General features: G+C 36.4%; 1 protein-coding gene across 1 annotated transcript; it reads right to left on the reverse strand.

Moving 5' to 3' along the window:
* Nucleotides 1-1260: 1260 nt before the first annotated feature.
* On the reverse strand, nt 1261-18234 carry EIF5A2 (eukaryotic translation initiation factor 5A2). Its single transcript, XM_004327884.4, has 5 exons — nt 18089-18234; nt 17206-17405; nt 16556-16660; nt 6203-6334; nt 1261-5614 (listed from the first exon to the last, which is right to left on the reverse strand). The coding sequence occupies exons 2-5, from the start codon at nt 17368-17370 to the stop codon at nt 5555-5557; spliced, it is 462 nt and encodes a 153-aa protein (XP_004327932.1). The 5' UTR covers nt 17371-17405; nt 18089-18234; the 3' UTR covers nt 1261-5554.
* Between the last annotated feature and the right edge of the window lie 439 nt (nt 18235-18673).

An 18673-nucleotide genomic window follows, 5' to 3' on the forward strand; every position in this document is an offset into this window, starting at 1 on the left:
TTTTAAAGTGGCAATTCCATAGGACACCTCCTGTTTGGATAGAATGTTTAAATATGAGGTTGGGGTGGTGGGAAGAAGAAACTCAGACAGGCTGATACATAACATACAATTAGTCCCTTTTCACTCTTCTTTTACCCTTCTCATGCCTACTTCTGGGAAACAAGCTACTGGTATTTGCAAGTGGCAAAAAAGAGTGGGGCTGACGGGTGGAAGACTTTAATTTGGTGCTTCTCCCACTGCCCAATTATGCTTGCTGGATATGGAAGATTATGGGTAACAGTGATACTGATCATGGATACGAGGTGACAACTACACTGGAAGTCTTGGTATGGTCCACAAGTCAGGAAGTGACAGAGATGTTCTAGAATAGTACAGTGTGTAAAAGGAAGAAACTGCTGAGCCCCTGAGGATGAATCTGTCCAGATGGTGTTGATTAGATATGGTGAGGATTGGGAAAAGGGTGAAGAGTTTGCTTCAGGGACTCATCACACCATTCACATCGCTGTGGAAAGAGAACAGCAACTCTCGTAAAGAAGGAACACTTCAGATCCTGGGAGATCAGGGGTGGGGAAGGGACCACTAAACTCTCTTGCATTGTGTATCTCTGGAAGAATGCACAGAAAGAGGACGAAGATGGGAAGATGCATTTATTCTTGTACCTATAGAATTTTGAACCATGTATTTTATGTATTCTTAAAAACTATTAAAAATTTAAAGATTAAAAGAAGTGTACCTAAATCTGGAACTAAAATCTAGAAATTAACATTCCCAGCTGTAAAGCTAGGGTGCTGTATAGTAAGAACCTAAAATATAAAAAAAATAAAAATACAAGTTAGATTTTCTTTTAACAGTAATATACAAATTAATTTCTAGTATGAAAATGTTTCTAGGAATGTATATATACAAGAATAGTGTAAGCTGTTAAATTAACTTTATTTTTATTTAATATAACTGATGATGTTAACAGACAAATATATTTTAATGTAACAAAAATTATAATTGCTAAGTTTACCATCTATATTTTAAAGGATTTCACAATTATTTTAATATAGACAAAGGCTTAATATTTTAATTTTACCCATTTTTGAAATGTAAAATACATGATTATAATAATACCCATACTACATATCTTACAGTTTTAAAGTTTTAGCTAAAACATATAAGTCTCTGCAGGTAAAAGCATAAGTTCTCTTATACCTATGACAAATAAAATGTATTACTAATAAAGTGCCACTGGATTAGACAATGCCATTTCAACTATTTTCTTTTTGGAGAGGAGGACAAAAACAGTATAGAGCTAGTAATTTGCACTATACTTTGTAACAAGCACAAGAGTGCTTATTTATAGTAGATATTAACCACAATAAAGAATTCCTTTCAAGAATGGTCACAACTATGACTTATGACAAGCTGTATAGTCATCACTGAATAAAGTTTATATCCAGAGCTTTAAAAATGTGCAATCTTGAACTAAGATAAACTTAAGTCTACCAATATCAAGACACAGTTTTAGGGACTTTATATAAATAAAGCAATCTCTCTCAATTGTAAAATAGGTTTCGACCTGTTCTAAGGAGACAGAGATAGTGGTGGATGGTAAAGTTTGGCAAGTATGTTTTTAGAAGGTGAAAGCCTGATATGCATTGCTATAAGATGCATCTTTCATGAAAGGAAAACATGCTAATTAGATGTATACAGCACTTTTCAGGCACTTGACCTCACTTGGTAGTTACCTTGATGTTCAGATGGTTATTTAATGAAAAAACATTATATAGAACTTCAAGTCATGTTCCCACAGAACATCTGTGTTCCGTAAGCTAAATCCAAATGTTCCCTGCTAAAATCAAATAATGCCATATACCCAATTCAGAGAAAAAAATTTAATAAAGTTAATAGATTGAATTTTCTCAATTTTAAGATTTTCCACAATAAATTTTTCTTAAGCTTTTGTTGCCTGTTACTTGCCTGAATGGTAGGGAAAAAAAAAGGCTTGAAAACTATAAAGTACTCTGCTTAGATGATATCAGAAAATTTTAAACTGTTGACCAGTTCAATATAATATACTGTTTATGGAAATATGCTTATAGTTCACACATTTTCTGCTTAAGAGCCATATTTTCTCATAATAAATTTGTTCCTAGTTCGTATTACAGAATTCAATATGTAAACATTTTAGTGTACCCAAAAAAGTACTATGAATTTTTGTTCTGTTGTCCCTAAATATGTTTGAGAATCACATCAAAGTTTGGCTCTAAAACTATCTCTGGGTTCTGGGCCAAAGGAATGCTTTCAGATATATCATTAAGGATAAGGGTCTAAGATAAGACTACCAAATTATTTTCTAAAATGAAAAAAAATATGGCAAGATTCCAGTATAGATGTTACTAATGTTCTCATTTTTTTCTTGAATATTTAGTATATGGTTTAAGTATGTTGATATTATGGATTTTTGTTTGTATGTATCACTCTATTATAATTTGGGAAAAATTTGTAATATACTTTCAGGCAGTTAGCTTTGAAATAATGAAACTTCAGCACTTAGCACAAAGAGCCCTGAGAACAATGCATTCAAATTACAGTTCAACTAGAAATAATCTAATTGAGAAACTTTAAAGTACAAAAACAAATTCTGGAAAAGCTGTAAATTAAAAAAAAAAAACAGTTACCAACATTTGAGGCACTACCAGACTACAGTACTTTTAAGAGTTGGAATGACGTTGTAAAAAGAACAAACATACAAAGCTATGTGTGCACATGCACACTAATTGTGCTATAATGAAAAGTTGTGTCCCCAAATTTTATAGCCTAAACATTTTATTGCAGCATCTCCTATTAAAGATTTCATGCTCTGGCTGCAGGAGAGTTCTGATAATTGTTATAAAGCATTGGTACAGAATTTTGTACCATAAATGGAAACGTATTCAAGAGCTTGGTTAGCAATAATTTCAAGTGACTGACAGCCCTTGGAGGGGAGCATAAAAGAAACATCATAATTATGTTTATGATGCAAATGCTAAGTCAAAGTAGCAATAATTTGATCTATTTCAGAGGGTATACAACTTTGTAGCAAATAAGGTAAAACAAAGTCTTCACAGTAGAAATAAAATATGTTGTTCTAGAAAGAAACAAATATTCCACTTGTTACTATAATATTGTATATAAATTGGTGAAATGCCTACAGACAAAAAGGTGTCACTGTATAATCTATCAATGTGACAGTCTACATTCTATATATGGTAACTTTGACATTTAACACATTTGCTACAAAAAAGTACAACAAATACTAGGAATCAACTTTTAACATTTCTGATGTCAAAAAAGAATGAAGTCACTTCTGTTCTGTTAAAAAATATGTTTCCTGCTTCCTTTTAATACAATTTATAAAGCTTTTCTAAATGAAATATATTGTTCTAGAGAAACATGTACTGACTTATGTGAAAATAAACAGTCCCATATCTTTAAAATCTATACTTATAATTAATTATATGACAGAAGAGTATTTATACTCATTATAGTAATTAAAATGAAATATTTAAGCATAAATAGCTTTTGCCATTCAAGATATGAAGGTACAGATGCATTATTATAATTTATATACACTTACCTCACAATTGAAAATATGTTTATGTGAAGTTTGACAAATTATGAAGAACAAGGGCATGCCAATCCAGAATTAATACTAAACCAGAACATCAGTGTGGTTAACTGAGGTCATATGAATGACCAGCAAGTAACACAGACTGATAACTTTTTGGAGCTCCTGTGGGTAACAATGCCAACCAGTCCCAAGTAAGATACATATTACAGAGTACTAAAAAACTAGAGCAGTATGTAGTAGATACTTAAATGGAATACTGGAAAGAATTTAGTCTAGTTACTAACTGTGCTTTGGATGGGAAAAACTAAAATGTTACACTAAAAATGATTAACTACAACCTCAATATTTCTTGTGCTTTAGAATTCCTCTTGCATTTCCTTAAAGTATCTTGCTTCTTCTCCAAATGGGTTTGCTGAGGCCAATACAAGATTTAAAAGTGTGTGCAAACTAAGTAACTAAAACTTTGGGATCTTCTGTTCCTAATGCTATTTCCAGTCACTGAGTAGACCAGTTACAGCATCATACATATTTTCCTCTAGATGATAGGTACAAAGGCCTTTTAGAAGTCAAAGTATGATGGGAGAGGTCTCATAATGAGTCTTAGAGAATGAAGTTATTACTGAAATGGTGATTTTGTTCTAAGTTTCACTGCAATATAATGACTGGTATTGAGTCAAAGGTCCTCACAAACCCTGTGACAATGCCTAGAATTCTGGAAATATAGATATATGATCCAAAAGACTAAACAGAAATGTAGCAGAATCACCTAAAATACTTTTTAAAATAATTGTTTATAGAATTCTTTCCTAGATATATTTCACACCAGTAACTGAATCAAGTCACAAGACAATCAGATAAAATACATATACTTCTTAAGTTAAATAATAATCATCACATAAAGTGACTTTTCTTCTATGATTCACTTTCATGTTAGAAAAAATATACATAAATTTAACAAATGTTCCAAATCAATTTAAAGTAAGAATTTCCAGTTTTGTCTAACAAATATTTTGATGTCAAAAAAGTCTACTTAAAAATGGCTGAAAAGGAGTGACTACTACAAATACCAACATTTATTCAACATAATTGATAAAAAGTGCTACATAGTATCCTGTAAAGCAGGTCACTCCCTTTAATAAAGAGAGAAAACAAGAGTTAAAGGCAAAAACACAAATGGAAACTTCCTATTTTTATGTTGAATACAAAGGCCACAAATAAAAACCTATAGTTTTAACCAACCTCCTTTGCCACTGTCCTTTGTGTCTTCCTTACAATATGACTTGCTAACTATCACAAAACAGTTTAATGCCTCTGTCAACCACAAGAAAGTACTAAAATCCCCATAATATAGGTTATATTAAGTCTACCAGCAATTTGGCAAAGAACAGAATGACTGAGGTAATACAGGTGGGCTGCACATGGTTACTAAGATAACTGGCACTCTTTGATAACATGATTTTTGTTTAAGGATCTGTACTTGCCACACCCATGCTGAAACTGACAATTCCAATCCATAATCTACTTATTCTATGATATTAAGTTCGAAATTAATGCAGAGCAATTTAACTTAAATGTGGTGCTTCAATACCACTAGATGCTACATTGTTTGATTTAAAACCCTGGTTTATTTATCATTTAACTAAAATTTAGGAACGATTTGCTCAGACAAATCACATCTGCTGAAGCTATCTTGTCTGTTTCTTAGACTTACATACTGAAAACCAGAAGAAAGTTATAGGAAAGACACCTACAAAATTTAAAAAAAAGAATTATACATCTTGATCATTTTTTTAAATTACGAATTGCCTGCAAAACTAACTCAGCACAATTTCAAAACAATTAAAAAAGAAATGAGGTTGCTTATGAACGCCATAGCTTTGGTGACAACTTAGAACCAAACTTTAGATCTGCAGTTGATCCAGACCTAAACATTTTGCTCATGCCTGATGTTCCCGTTTATTTGCAGGGCTTTATGGCTACAGCACATTCTTCACTCATTGCACACATGACAGACACCTAGAAGGAAAAAAATGCAGGCAAAAATGTATTCAAAAGGCAATACATATATAAGATATAGTTAATTCATCATACATTGGATATTTGTGGATATTTTATACATACTGATTTTGTAAAGAGGTATTCCAAGATCAAATAATCTACCTTTTTTTACAGTTTTCTAAAGCTAAATTTCTCAAATTGTGGTTTTTAAGAAAACTTTCAGGGAACAGGAGAATAAGAACTATAAATGTTTCAATACTTATTAGACGTTATACTTCTGAGAGTTACAACAAGATAAAGTAAGCCACCTTCACTCTTTAGTATTCCCATAACATCCTTTCTCATCCTTAAGAATAGTTCAGGCTGATCTTCAAAACAAATTTGGAATTGACAGTGTCTATGTAGTAAAAAATGAACTTTGATACTTTCTTTGGTAATGGCCATGGTAAAAGGTATCATGGGAAAACTGCCTAGTTCTAGAGATCATTTTCAACATTTCAGCAGTATTTAAAAGCTGTATTTCACATATAGTATTTTATGCTAACTAGTTTAGGTCAAAGTTTTTATAAAATGATTTAAAAAAACAATCTCTCCATAAGTCTTTACCTGTACATCTTCACCTGCATTATATTTTCCTTCTATTTCTTTGCCTAGTTCACCTTCTGGCAGCTTAAGATCCTCACGAACTTCACCAGTTTCTGTCAGCAGGGAAAGGTAACCATCCTGAATGCATATCAGCTATTGAAAGAAATTATATCATTTGCACTGATTAGATTACACCCACTCCTTTGTAATTTTTACATAAATTGCCAATTATATTAATTTTTATCAGTACACAGTAATACATTTTGGTGCTTAAGAATGCTACACATACAAAAGCATAAAATAGGTACAGACAAAAAATATAAGTTCATTCCTTCCTGCACTCTCCCCTCCCGCAAATCTCTAGGTTATTAAACAGTTTAGGCTTTTTTATAGAGTATCCTGAAGTTACGTACACAATATATAGTTGCTTTAAAAAATAAATGAGATATTACAAGTATTTTTCAGCAAGTTGTTTTCACTTAATATATCTTAGAAATCTTTCCGTTTTGGAAAATATGGACCTACCTTAGTCTCTCTAATCACTTCACAACTGCAAAGTTATACTGTAACTGATTTAACCATTTTTTGTATTAGTGGGCATAAAAGTTATTTTCAGTTTTTCATGATTACAAACAATGTGTTTTATAATTTGATTATGAACAAACTGAAGTGGAAAATTTTTGGTCTCCAGCTCACTGCTAACAACACTAGATTTTTTAAAAAAGAAAAACATTAGCTTGCTGATGACATTAATGAAACAAAACCAGTCATCAACCTAACCTGCAAAAAAGCACAGTATTGATATCATTGAATTTCTTTCATTACAGGTATGAGGAAACAGCCAGGCCACATTAATTTATTCTAAAAGCATGTACACCATCAGTGTGCCTAGAATTTTAAGGTTTTTTTTTAAAATTGGGGTATTATTGCTTTACAATGTTGTGTTAGTTTCTACTACACAACGAAGTGGAGTTCCCTGTGCTATACAGCAGGTTCTCAGTAGTTACCTATTTTATACATATTAGTTAGTGTATGTATGTCAATCCCAATCTCCCAATTCATCCCACCTGCCCTTTCCCCACTTGGTGTCCGTACATTTGTTCTCTACATCTGTGTCTCTATTTCTGTCTTGCAAACAGGTTCATCTGTACCATTTTTCTAGATTCCACGTATATGCGTTAATATATGATATTTAGTTTTCTCTTTCTGACTTATTTCACTCTGTATGACAGTCTCTAGGTCCATCCACATCTCTACAAATGACCCAATTTCATTCCTTTCTGTGGCTGAGTAATATTCCATTGTATATATGTACCACATCTTCTTCATCCATTCGTCTGTCAATGGGCCTTTAGGTTGCTTCCATGACCTGGCTATTGTAAATAGGGCTGCAATGAACATTGGGGTGCATGTGTCTTTTTGAGTTATAGTTTTCTCTGGGTATATGCCCAGTAGTGGGATTGCTGGGTCATATGGTAATTCTATTTTTAGTTTTTTAAGGAACCTCCATACTGTTCTCCATAGTGGCTGTATCAATTTACACTCCCACCAACAGTGCAAGAGGGTTCCCCTTTCTCCACACCCTCTCTGGCATTTATTGTTTGTAGATTTTGTGATGATGGCCATTTTGACCAGTGTGAGGTGATACCTCACTGTAGTTTTGATTTGCTTTTCTCTAATAATTAGCGATGTTGAGCATCTTTTCATGTGCCTCTTGGCCATCTGTATGTCTTCTTTGGAGAAATGTCTATTTAGGTCTTCTGCCCATTTTTTGATTGCATTGTTTGTTTTTGTGATATTGAGCTGCATGAGCTGTTTGTATATTTTGGAGATTAATCCTTTGTCTGTTGATTCGTTTGCAATTATTTTCTCCCATTCTGGGAGTGGTCTTTTTTTTTTTTTTTTTCTGGGAGTTGTTTTTTTGTCTTGTTTATGGTTTCCTTTGCTGTGCAGAAGCTTTTAAGTTTCATTAGGTCCCATTTGTCTAACAGGTTTTATAAAAGGCAATCACCCAGCATACCAGATGCTACCATTGACATACACAAAAAGAGTTAAAGACATGGTCCCTGGTCCCCTTTAGCCCCTATGACATAACACAGGCATACCACAGAGGTAGAGTTTCAAAGCTCTCCTCTATGGCACTACCAACTCTGGCAATGGCTTTCCACAGAAACCCCACCTACCACCGGAGATTTCAGTTTTTACACATGTCTACAATCTCAAAAACAAAAAACCATCCTACTGAGCCACCACAAACACTTTTAATTAATCTTTTGGTCACTCAAACATTTGTGAGGTAGTTGGCAGAAAAGCGGGAAGCAAGGAGGTTGAGTTGAGACAGAAGTGTAATTTTTAAACAATTAACCACAGGCTCATCTTTTTTTATTTCAGCTCTTTTAACAATTCCCTGAAGTAGAACTTGTCAATTTCAAGAGTTAAAGGTTCCCACTCCACTAGTGACTGAACCACATAAACCAAATAATAATACTGATATTTTGGTATTTATATGGTATTTTATTTTTTAAAGGGAATTAATAAAATAAGCCATGGGATGAAATATAAAGCATTTCAAATACAAAAAGATACAGACATATTATAAAACATCTAAAATATATATTTATAAATATTAAATATTAAAATAAATTGCTATAAGAAATAAAATTTCAAAAATAAGCTAAGCTACAGAAAAGTAAAATTAAATAATAAAAATGAATTATTTGATCTTAAATAAATTTAAAATTTTTCAGATATTGAGAAAAGTTGCAAAAATAATGCAATAAAATCCTTTATCTTTTACCTAGATTTACTCTTTGTTAACATTTAACCACATGTGCTGTTTTTCCCTCTCTGTATATATGGAATATATAAAATGCATACCATACACATTCTTATTCTTTTCTTATTTTTGCTGAACCATTTGAGAGTAAGTTTCAAACATCATGACTCTTCAGCAATAATACTTCAGTGTGTTTTTCCCAAGAACAAGGACATATTCTTACATAGCCACAGTTTATTTTTCAAAATCAGGAAATTCAATATTGCTAACATATTATTCAATATATAGTCCATATTCAAATTTGCCAATTGTCCCAATATTGTCTTCGATAACAATTTTTCCCTTTCAACTCCAGGATCATGCCTTGTATTTATTTGGCTGTCATGTCAGTTTAGTCTCTTAATTTGGAACAGTTCCTGACCCTTTGTGTTGCATGACATTGACATTTTTGACGAGTACAGGTTTACTGTATTATAGAATGTTGCTCAGTTTGAGTTTGTTTTCTAATGAGTCAGCTAGCGCATTTTTGGAAGGATTACTACATATATGATGTGTCCTCAGAGTATCACATCAAGAGACAAATTATGTCACTATGTCCTATTACTGGTGATATTAACTTTGATCACCTGGCTAAGGTAGTATCTGCAAGATTTTTCCTCTCTCAAGGTATCACTTCCCCTTTTGTAATTTTCAATCTTGAAAAAAAAAGCTAACGGTGTCATTTTTTTGTTTCAAGCATATTTTTGTGCAACTTTTTCAATCTTCCCTCAAAGCCCTCTCTGACGCTGTAGAGCTGGAAGGAGAGGATGGTAAGAAAACAGTTATAAGTCAATTCTAAATATTTCCTTCTGATTCTTCACCTGTAAGCAATCTACTTATTTGATAACTTTGAGATGTTTATGAACAATTTTTTTTTTGGTAGAGAGAGTAATCATTTTGCTAATAGAAAGCAAGGAGACAGGAGAGGGCAGAGTCAGAAAACTTGTAATAGAGGATTCAGGCATGCAGTGGTGTAGCAAGCTGCTGAATGACATTTGAAATTATACCATACACCCAAAATAGTAGTACCAGAATGTGGTATCTGTCATTTCCTACTAAAAGAATCCAATGTATGGTGCTATTTCTCTCCATAGGGCTCCTGGGAAAATGGATAATTCCAGGTCCACAGTAGGAAGTATACAAGATCAGAAAGCATGGTGCTATTAAAGACCACTAGGTCCATATCAAAGGGATTCAGGAGCTAACCAGAATAAGGTCTGGAATAAAGAAAGAACAATTTGATAATCAATAATGATAATAACTACAATGGATTGAAACATAAATGTGTTTAAATGCTTGAGTTCATAGTGAAAAAAAAATTTCACTGGTCATCTTCAGTAGATACCAGGAAACCAACTAATTTTGAAAACTGGTACTTAAAGGGAAAGAATCAAGTATTTATATTGGCTTTCCTATTATACACTGTACCACAGGGTAAACAAAAAAGCTGAAGGAAACCTTCTCTTATAGAAGTGTTCTGGCTTTTAAAGAAAAAAAAAGTAACAGATGATTACTTTGTCTCCTTTAATAAATTAATGGATTAAGGCAATTATATATCTAATAACATCACAAAAAAAAAAACCCATCAGGGGCTTCCCTCATGGGGCAGTGGTTAAGAATCTGCCTGCCAGTGCAGGGGACATGGGTTTGAGCCCTGGTCCAGGAAGGTCTCACATGCTGCAGAGCAACTAAGCCCTTGTGCCACAACTACTGAGCCTGCGCTTTAGAGCCCACAAGCCACAACTACTGAGCCCACGTGCCACAACTACTGATGCCCGTGTGCCTAGAGCCTGTGCTCTGCAACAAGAGCAGCCACAACGAGAAGCCTGCGCACAGCAACGCAGAGTAGCCTCCGCTCACCACAACTAGAGAAAGCCCACACACAGCAACGAAGACTCAATGCAGCCAAAAATAAATTTAAAAAAATTAAAAAAAAAAAAAGACACCATCAGACTCATTTACTTGATGGTTGCACAGAATATCACCTACGGAGTAATTTTTGTTAAAGAAAAGAAGAAGAAAATAAAAATCTAAACTGGATCTGATCAAGTCTGTACATCTAATTATCAATTTTCAGGAAATACGTGGGACAAAGGAAATGCAATTAGCAAAATACAGACTGCGTGAAAGTCTACAGAACAACTTATCTAGTTTCTTCATCAAAAATGGAGGGGAAGAGAGAGAGAGAGAGGGAGAAAGAAGGGAGGAAAGAGAGGGAAGAGAGGCTCAAATGCATGTCTGAGAGAGGAGAACCTATAAAGTAGATTTAAGAGTTACCTCAACCAATTTCAATGCGTGGACTTTTATTTAGGTCCTGATTTAGAAAAACTGTAAAACAAAAACAGTAACTATCACATCTGAAAAAGCAAAACGCAAACAAAAGAACAAAGACAATTAGGAAAATGTAGATATTGATTGGATATTTGAAGATATTAAGGAATTACTAATTTTGGGGGTGCCACAGTATGCTGTTTTTTACAGCCCATACCTTTTAAAAATGTGTAGCAAAATATTTGCAGATGAAATGATAAATGATATAACATCTGGGATTAGCATCAAAATAACCAAGAGGTAAAGGGTACAGCAAATAAAAATAGATGGTGGGGTACAGATGAAACAAGATTGGTTATGTACTGATAATTGTGGAAGGTGGATGATGGGTACGTGAGGTTCATCAGATTTTGAAAATGTTCACAATAAAAAGTAAAAAAGAAAAATGCTATAGTATATCAGAATTCTAGAAAGAGCACTGTAACCACTAAATAGTGGGGGGTACAGGGAGCTGAGGAAGCAAAGCATGAACTGAAAGGAAGGATATGGGGAGAGTAAGTGACTGCAGATTCTATCCATGATGTGGTCTGGTAAGAAAGAACATGAAAAAGGAGAATTATGGGGGAACTTTTTTGCTTGTATTTGTATTACTGGTATACAACAGAAGAAGGCTGGAGAAGGAATAGCATCATTACAGGTGGCTTAGCCCTAATTTCTGAATTTAATTTTATTTCTCAATCTATTTCAAAACAGTCAGACTTTTAGGTGAGACCTCCTCCTTTCTCCTTCTTCCTTTTCCTCTTCCGGCAGCACTCTCAAACTACTTCTTTAGAGCTGCTGGTCCCTGGGGAGAACTGAATGTTTGATCATTGTTATCAGACAACACAAGGAAATAACACTATCATCAACTAGAGTGTTATCTGACACACCAAGCCATAAAGTTGGGTATGCACAGCAGCACTCCATCATTAAGTAGAAGCTGCATATGTGAGATCAACTTGAGCAGCTCCTGAAAGCACCAACAAGTTGTATGAGACTTGGAAGCACCTTCTTCTGCAACATCCACAATTTCTCCCTCAACTTGTACCGATGACTTTGTGGGGAGTTCCCTATTACCACCTGACTGAAAAACAAAATTCAGAATGGTTTCTAGATGGTTATGCGTAGTCTGATGAAACTATTCAGAGGTGGCCCTGAAAGACAGTGGGGATGAGAACTTCATGTACTGGACTTGAAAGAGGAGAGAACCAAAGGTTTGGATTTACACTGATTATGGGCAAGGGCTAAGAGTATGGATGGAAGGTCAACAAAACTGAAAGAAAAAGATGGGAAAATTGCTGACAATAAGGTCTGGGAAAGTGGTACGCGGAGGGTCCTCTCCAAATAGTTAGAGAATGTGTCCATATAAATGCTTACCAAGGGGACATGCTACCGAGGAGGCAGACAATTAGGTGACAAGATGATTCTACCTGTGAATGTCATTCAGCTTCTTTTTGTAGTCTTCCCAGTCCTTGTTCAATTGGCTCACGAACAATTGGCCACAGTGGCATGGGCTCAATGACACCGGTTTTCTCTCACCAAGGCTGATCTGACTACAGCCACTGCTGGTACCTCATAGCAGAGACCAATACAGAGTCCCTGATATGGCACCATTTCCCCAGGGGAAGAGCCAGCTACCTGGTAACATTGTACTCCCTCCCTCATGGAAGAGGCAGCAGTTTGTGCTCACTGTAATAGATCCTTACTCCACATATAAACTTGCCTCTGCTGCCTGCAGTGCTTCTGCTAAAATCTCATGTGTGGATTTGTAAACTGTCACATTACTGTCAGTACCTCACATAGTATCATTTCTGGCTAAAAAATTCATTTAACAGGCAAAATAAAAAGACAACAGGACAATGCTCAGAGAATTCACTGGTGGTCCATGTCCTCCATCATTCTAAGACAGTTTGCCTGTGTGCATTTGCCTATTGAAGACTCATCTTTGCCTCCTGCTGAATGACACACTCTGGGCCTGGGTGCTATTTTACAGGTTAAATATATTCCAATATATGGTACTATTTCTCCCATAGGTAGAATATATAGGTCTAGGAACCAAAGGTAGGAGACTCTTCTCACTATTACCCTCAATGATACTGTAGCAAAATATCTGTTTCTTGTCCCTGCAGTACTGGGATCTGCTGGTTTAGAGGTTTTCTACTCCAAAGAAAGACTGCTTTTACCAGGGAACACAAAGATTGCACAGAACAGGTATAAATTATAAAAAGACTTTAGGCACAAGGAATTCATAGCATCATTATTTTCTTTGTTGTTCTATTTTAGTTGCAACAACAAAATTCAACTCCATATCCAAAAGACATACCACTTATTTGAAGAATATACTAGGATTTAATATTCACAGTTTTGGCAATTCATCAATAATCCAAAGATGCACAATATACACTTCAACATGTCCTGTAGTGATTAGTTTTCCTTCTGAAAAGTGGTCTTTAAATGACAGGTTAAACTTTAGTAAATGCAGAAAAGGCATTCAACTTGTGGTGTAGTGCACAGGAACACAGAACTTTCTAAAGAAATATGACTCAAGTGTGTACCAGAGTTTGAACAAGTGTTTCTATATTTAAGAGTCTTGGGATTCCCAAAGGTATCTGGGTGTATTTGTATTTTACACCATCAGTGAGCCCCAGATAACCATAACTACTTTTGGGAGAAGTGATGGAAATTAGCAATTCCAATCCAAGCTACATCTTGGAATGGAATTCAGGAGACAATTTTCCTTTCATTCTGAACTTATGTTAAAATATGTAAAATTAAAATTGTAAATATTGATACATTTCTTTTCCTAAACAAAGACTTACTTTTTAATTATTATAATGAACAGATATATATATTTCACTTTAGCTGTCAAACTGGCACTTGAAATACTGAATTCAGCAAATACAAAGGACTACATGTAGCTAAATAATAAGTAGAAATTTAATCAAGGCACTTGGAAAGGTGAGTGAAGACCACCATAGGACAATAAATATAACTGGAAAGGCTCATGGCTAAAAAAAGGCTAATTTTTTTTAATGAACAGAAATAAGTATTCTATGGTGACTTGATAATGAAGGGATGTGATCACTGAGTGCTCACTCTGCAAGGCACTATTCTAAGAATTAACTAATTAAACCTCACAGTGATTCCATGAGGAGTTTATTATTCTTATCCTTATTTTATAAAGAAAGGCAGGTGAGAGATTAAATAACTTGCCAACCAAGGTCATGCAGTTAGTAAGTGCCAAAGCAAGGATCTGGACCCAGACTGTTAGGCTTGAGTCATTCTCTGATCCGCTCTGGAACACAGACTACATACCAAAGGCTGGGACTACGGCGAGGCAAGTGAGGCACTTGTCTTGGGTGCAAAATTTAAGGTGGCACGCGCACACACACACACACCCCCCTCAGTGATCAGGTTAATGTAATATTTTTAAAAATTAGAATTAATGCATAAATTCTATAATGAACAAAATATCAGACAGGATCAGGCCCCTGTGTGGCTTGGCATTGTTTCTGGTACTGTCTTTATTTAAAATTTTATGCTTGAGGCAAGGGCCTCACTCATCTTATACCCCTCATCCTAGTCCAGGTCCTGCTTTATCTCAAAATAAAACCCAAACCAAAATTTTCCTTTATGTTAAATCTTGAGCTCCAATCAATGACTGGCTAATTTGATCACTGTAGTAGTCATCTGAACTACTTATACCATCTTTCTGAAACACTCAAGGGTAAAAGCTTTGTATATTGAATGAATATTAATGAATATTGAATATTCAAAGCATTCACACGTTAAGAATGAAAACAGAAATCTATTTTTGGCAAAAGAAAATTCTATGCTTAGCTTTAGTTGGCTGTACTATCTTTACCTCATTGAGTAATCATGTATTCATTTAACAAATGTTTATTGAGCATCCACTATATGCCATGTCTAAATTAGGTGCTCCAAGAATAATGGAATGATTAAGTGAAGTTTTTATACAGAAAAAGGGGAAGCAGAAAAAAAAACTACTTTGAGGGAATTATGGAGTACATTTTCTCATTAATCTTCATATTATCCCTCCTTTGTAGATGAGAAGACTGAGGCTCAGAGAGGTTGCGTAATTTGTCCAACATCACCCAGCTTGAAAGTGGCAGAACTAGATCAAAACTCAGGTCTGCCTGACTTAAAAAAAATCTTGCTATTATTATACTAAGACAATTCAAATTTCTATGAAGACTTCAAAGCAACCTAGAAAACATTTGTAAGTGGGAAAATGAAAACATAAAACTGCTTACTAGATTAAAACTGTGCAAAAATATGTTTACATATGGACAAAAAGTAAAAGGAAATCATTGGATAATTGCAGTTAATGGTGACATTCTTTAAAAATTATACAACACAATATGAGGTATAGAAAGGAACAAGTTTAAATTGGGTAAAACGAATTCGAGTGTCACACTTGTATTTTTCACTATGTAAAATGAAAAGAGTTCTATATATAATATGCTTGATAAAGAAATTGCAGACTTTCAAGAAAGACTTTAGTTATGATTAATCTGAGCTCCCACATTCTATGAGGTCAGTGGTTTGGTTACCATCAATACTCCAAACAAGAAAACGCTATCATTAAACATGACTTATCCAAATGCATAATTGGAACTAAAACTTGCAGTTTATATCTATAATTTAACAAAAGGTCACAGCATGGTCACTGAATACAAATAAAACAATTACGAAGTTTTTGTATCTTCTTCACCATATTCAGTGACCATACACTTTATCCTTTGTATTTATGGCTTTCAACTTATTTCCCTATTTAAGAATACCAAATTCTGACACACATTCACTAATACAAATTTGGTTGGTGGAACATGAATTCCAACAATTTCTTGAGTCTTAGGTCTGGTAAGGGAAAAGAAATACCTGGAAAGTATTTACAACAAAGAGAAATAATTTACAACATGGAAAATAGTAATTTTACTAAACATTGGACTCACAATATGGAGTCACTTGATTTGAGAAATAATAAGTGTTCAAATTTTTTAAAATGCAAGAATGTTAAAAAGTGGCAAACTAGCAGTCATCCTAGATAAGGTACCAAGTGTTAAATAGCACTATCTATTTCTCCAATTTCTAAAATAAGTGGTACTTAACAATTGGTTAGAAAAACCTACAAAACTACTTGTGGGTTTTATTAAATTACAATGGACAGTAGAAAGTATTTGCACCTTCAGGAAACAAGCAGCATTCTAAAGGAAATTAGTACTTACTTGATAATCATTTCTCTTAATATTTGGAACATCCATGTTGTGAGTAGAAGGGCAAATATCTTCATATTTTTTGCCCGTGAAAATATCAATTCCAACAAGGTGAACCTAACAGAGACGAGAGAACAGGAAACTGTTTAATCTTTGCCAAGATATCACTCATTACATACACAGACGCATAATACTAAAGCTGATTATGACAGATTCTTTCTCCTTCCAAGGTCATCTAATTTTACTTTCTTAAAAAAAAAATGTAGTGGTCATACAACTGAGAAGCAGTGAACAACTAAACAGTATCATGACATATCAAGACCCAATATCATATAGTCTAGTAATTCAATCATAAGAGTGATTAAGAACAATGAATTTAGGTTCGTTAGAATGTTAGAACAGGTTTTCTCATTTGTAAACTGAATAGATTGTCTAAGTCACTAGGATTCAGGAAAGTTTCAGTTCCCAGTTAATGAAACATTATAAGGGCCCAAGAAGGAAATGTTACCTTTCAGTATTCAAATAGCTGATCACCCAGTAATTGTGGGAAGAAAAAAAAAAGTGTCATTATACACTCTTATAACTACAGAAACCTCATGTTCTGTAATGGAATACAAATGATCAAAATCCCAACACCAAGAAAGACCTGGAAGGGCATTTACCTTCGCATGACCGTGCTTTCCAGTTTTGGAAGTTGACATCTCCACTATTTTGCATGGTCGTCCTTTGAGCACCACGAAGCCGTTTTTGCGCAGGGCCGAACACTGCATAGGGTAAGTGCTGGAAGCCCCAGCATCTCCAGTAGTGAAATCAATTTCGTCCGCCATGGTGGGCTGGGGAGATGGTTGCTTTTCTGAGGGTACTATGCAAAAAGTTTGTTTGCTTTTTAACAACTGGCATGCAGGCAGGGAAACGCCTCATTTCGGAGAGGTTACGAGCCACGCATCATGGATCTATTATTTTTGCATTTATAGAACACCCACCCAGAATAGTGGGGACTTTCTAACTCCGGCCTTACAAACTTTTCCATCCTTCGGTGGGGAGGTGGGAGGGAAGTCGCAGAAGAGCTCGTTGAAGGGGGGGGAATACCCGCCCAGGGCGCTCACCCGCGCTGGGGGCAGCAAATCCCGGCCCCACCGTCCCACTGCAGGAGGAGCCGGTGACTTTCCCGCACCGCGCCGCGCCTCCCGGCCCTCCGCCGCCGCCCGGATCCTCACTGCGGGGGGCCCAGCCCAGGCCTCATGTCCCCACGAAGGATGGAGATAACAGGACCTGGCCAGCAGCACCTGGCCCTCGGGCAGCGGGAGAGCACTTCTCCCCCCAGCCCGCAGCGCCGTCACTTCGACCTCTCAGACGCCCCCTGTCCTGCCGGCATCCCCGGCCCGGCCCGGCGCCTCACGGGCCTGAGCCTTGGCGGGTCCCGCGCTCGCCTCGGTCCCCCTTCCATCCTTCCTCCTCTCCACGGTCGGGGCTCGGCTCCGGCCGCCTTCCCCGGCCCTGCCTCGCTCCGGTCGCAGCCCCACCACCTTTTCCCAGAGTCTTCACCTTTCAGCAGGGAAAGAGCGCCTTTCGCCTGCGTAACCGCGCCAGTCTCCCACAGCTGCCGCGGCGGCAGCGGTGGCGACCTCGGCAGTTCCAAGACACGGGGCGGGGCCGCCACACTTCCCACACCCCGGCCTCCCCGCCCTTTCCCGCCCCCACATCAGCCCTACTTCCGGGATAGGTCCCGGCGCGTCATAGGCACCGCCCTCTCGCGCTACCATTGGCTACAAGGTTCCCGAGGCCCCTCCCAGTCACGTGAAGAGCGCCCTGGCAACCCCACGTGCTGCGGATTAGTGCACTTCCGGCGTGAAGAGCACTTTCTGGAGTTCGGTTGCTGAGGGTAAACTAGCCGGCAAGGAAACTTGCTCCCTCAAACTTTTAGGTTCGTTACGTTCGGGTCCCAGTCGAAGTTAATGGGAACCAAGCCACGCACTCGGTGGCCCTTGACGTCAGGTGCGTGGCGGTTGTCATGTGACGGCTGCCAGAACTCGCGACGCATGGGCCTTCAACGGTTGTGCCTCGTGACTGTGGAGGGAACTTTGTGTTCCAACTTCTGGCCCAACTTGCAGCCATACTTGGCATTGAAAA

The sequence above is a fragment of the Tursiops truncatus genome, chromosome 4 (assembly GCF_011762595.2).
Source record: "Tursiops truncatus isolate mTurTru1 chromosome 4, mTurTru1.mat.Y, whole genome shotgun sequence".
Lineage (NCBI taxonomy): Eukaryota > Metazoa > Chordata > Mammalia > Artiodactyla > Delphinidae > Tursiops > Tursiops truncatus.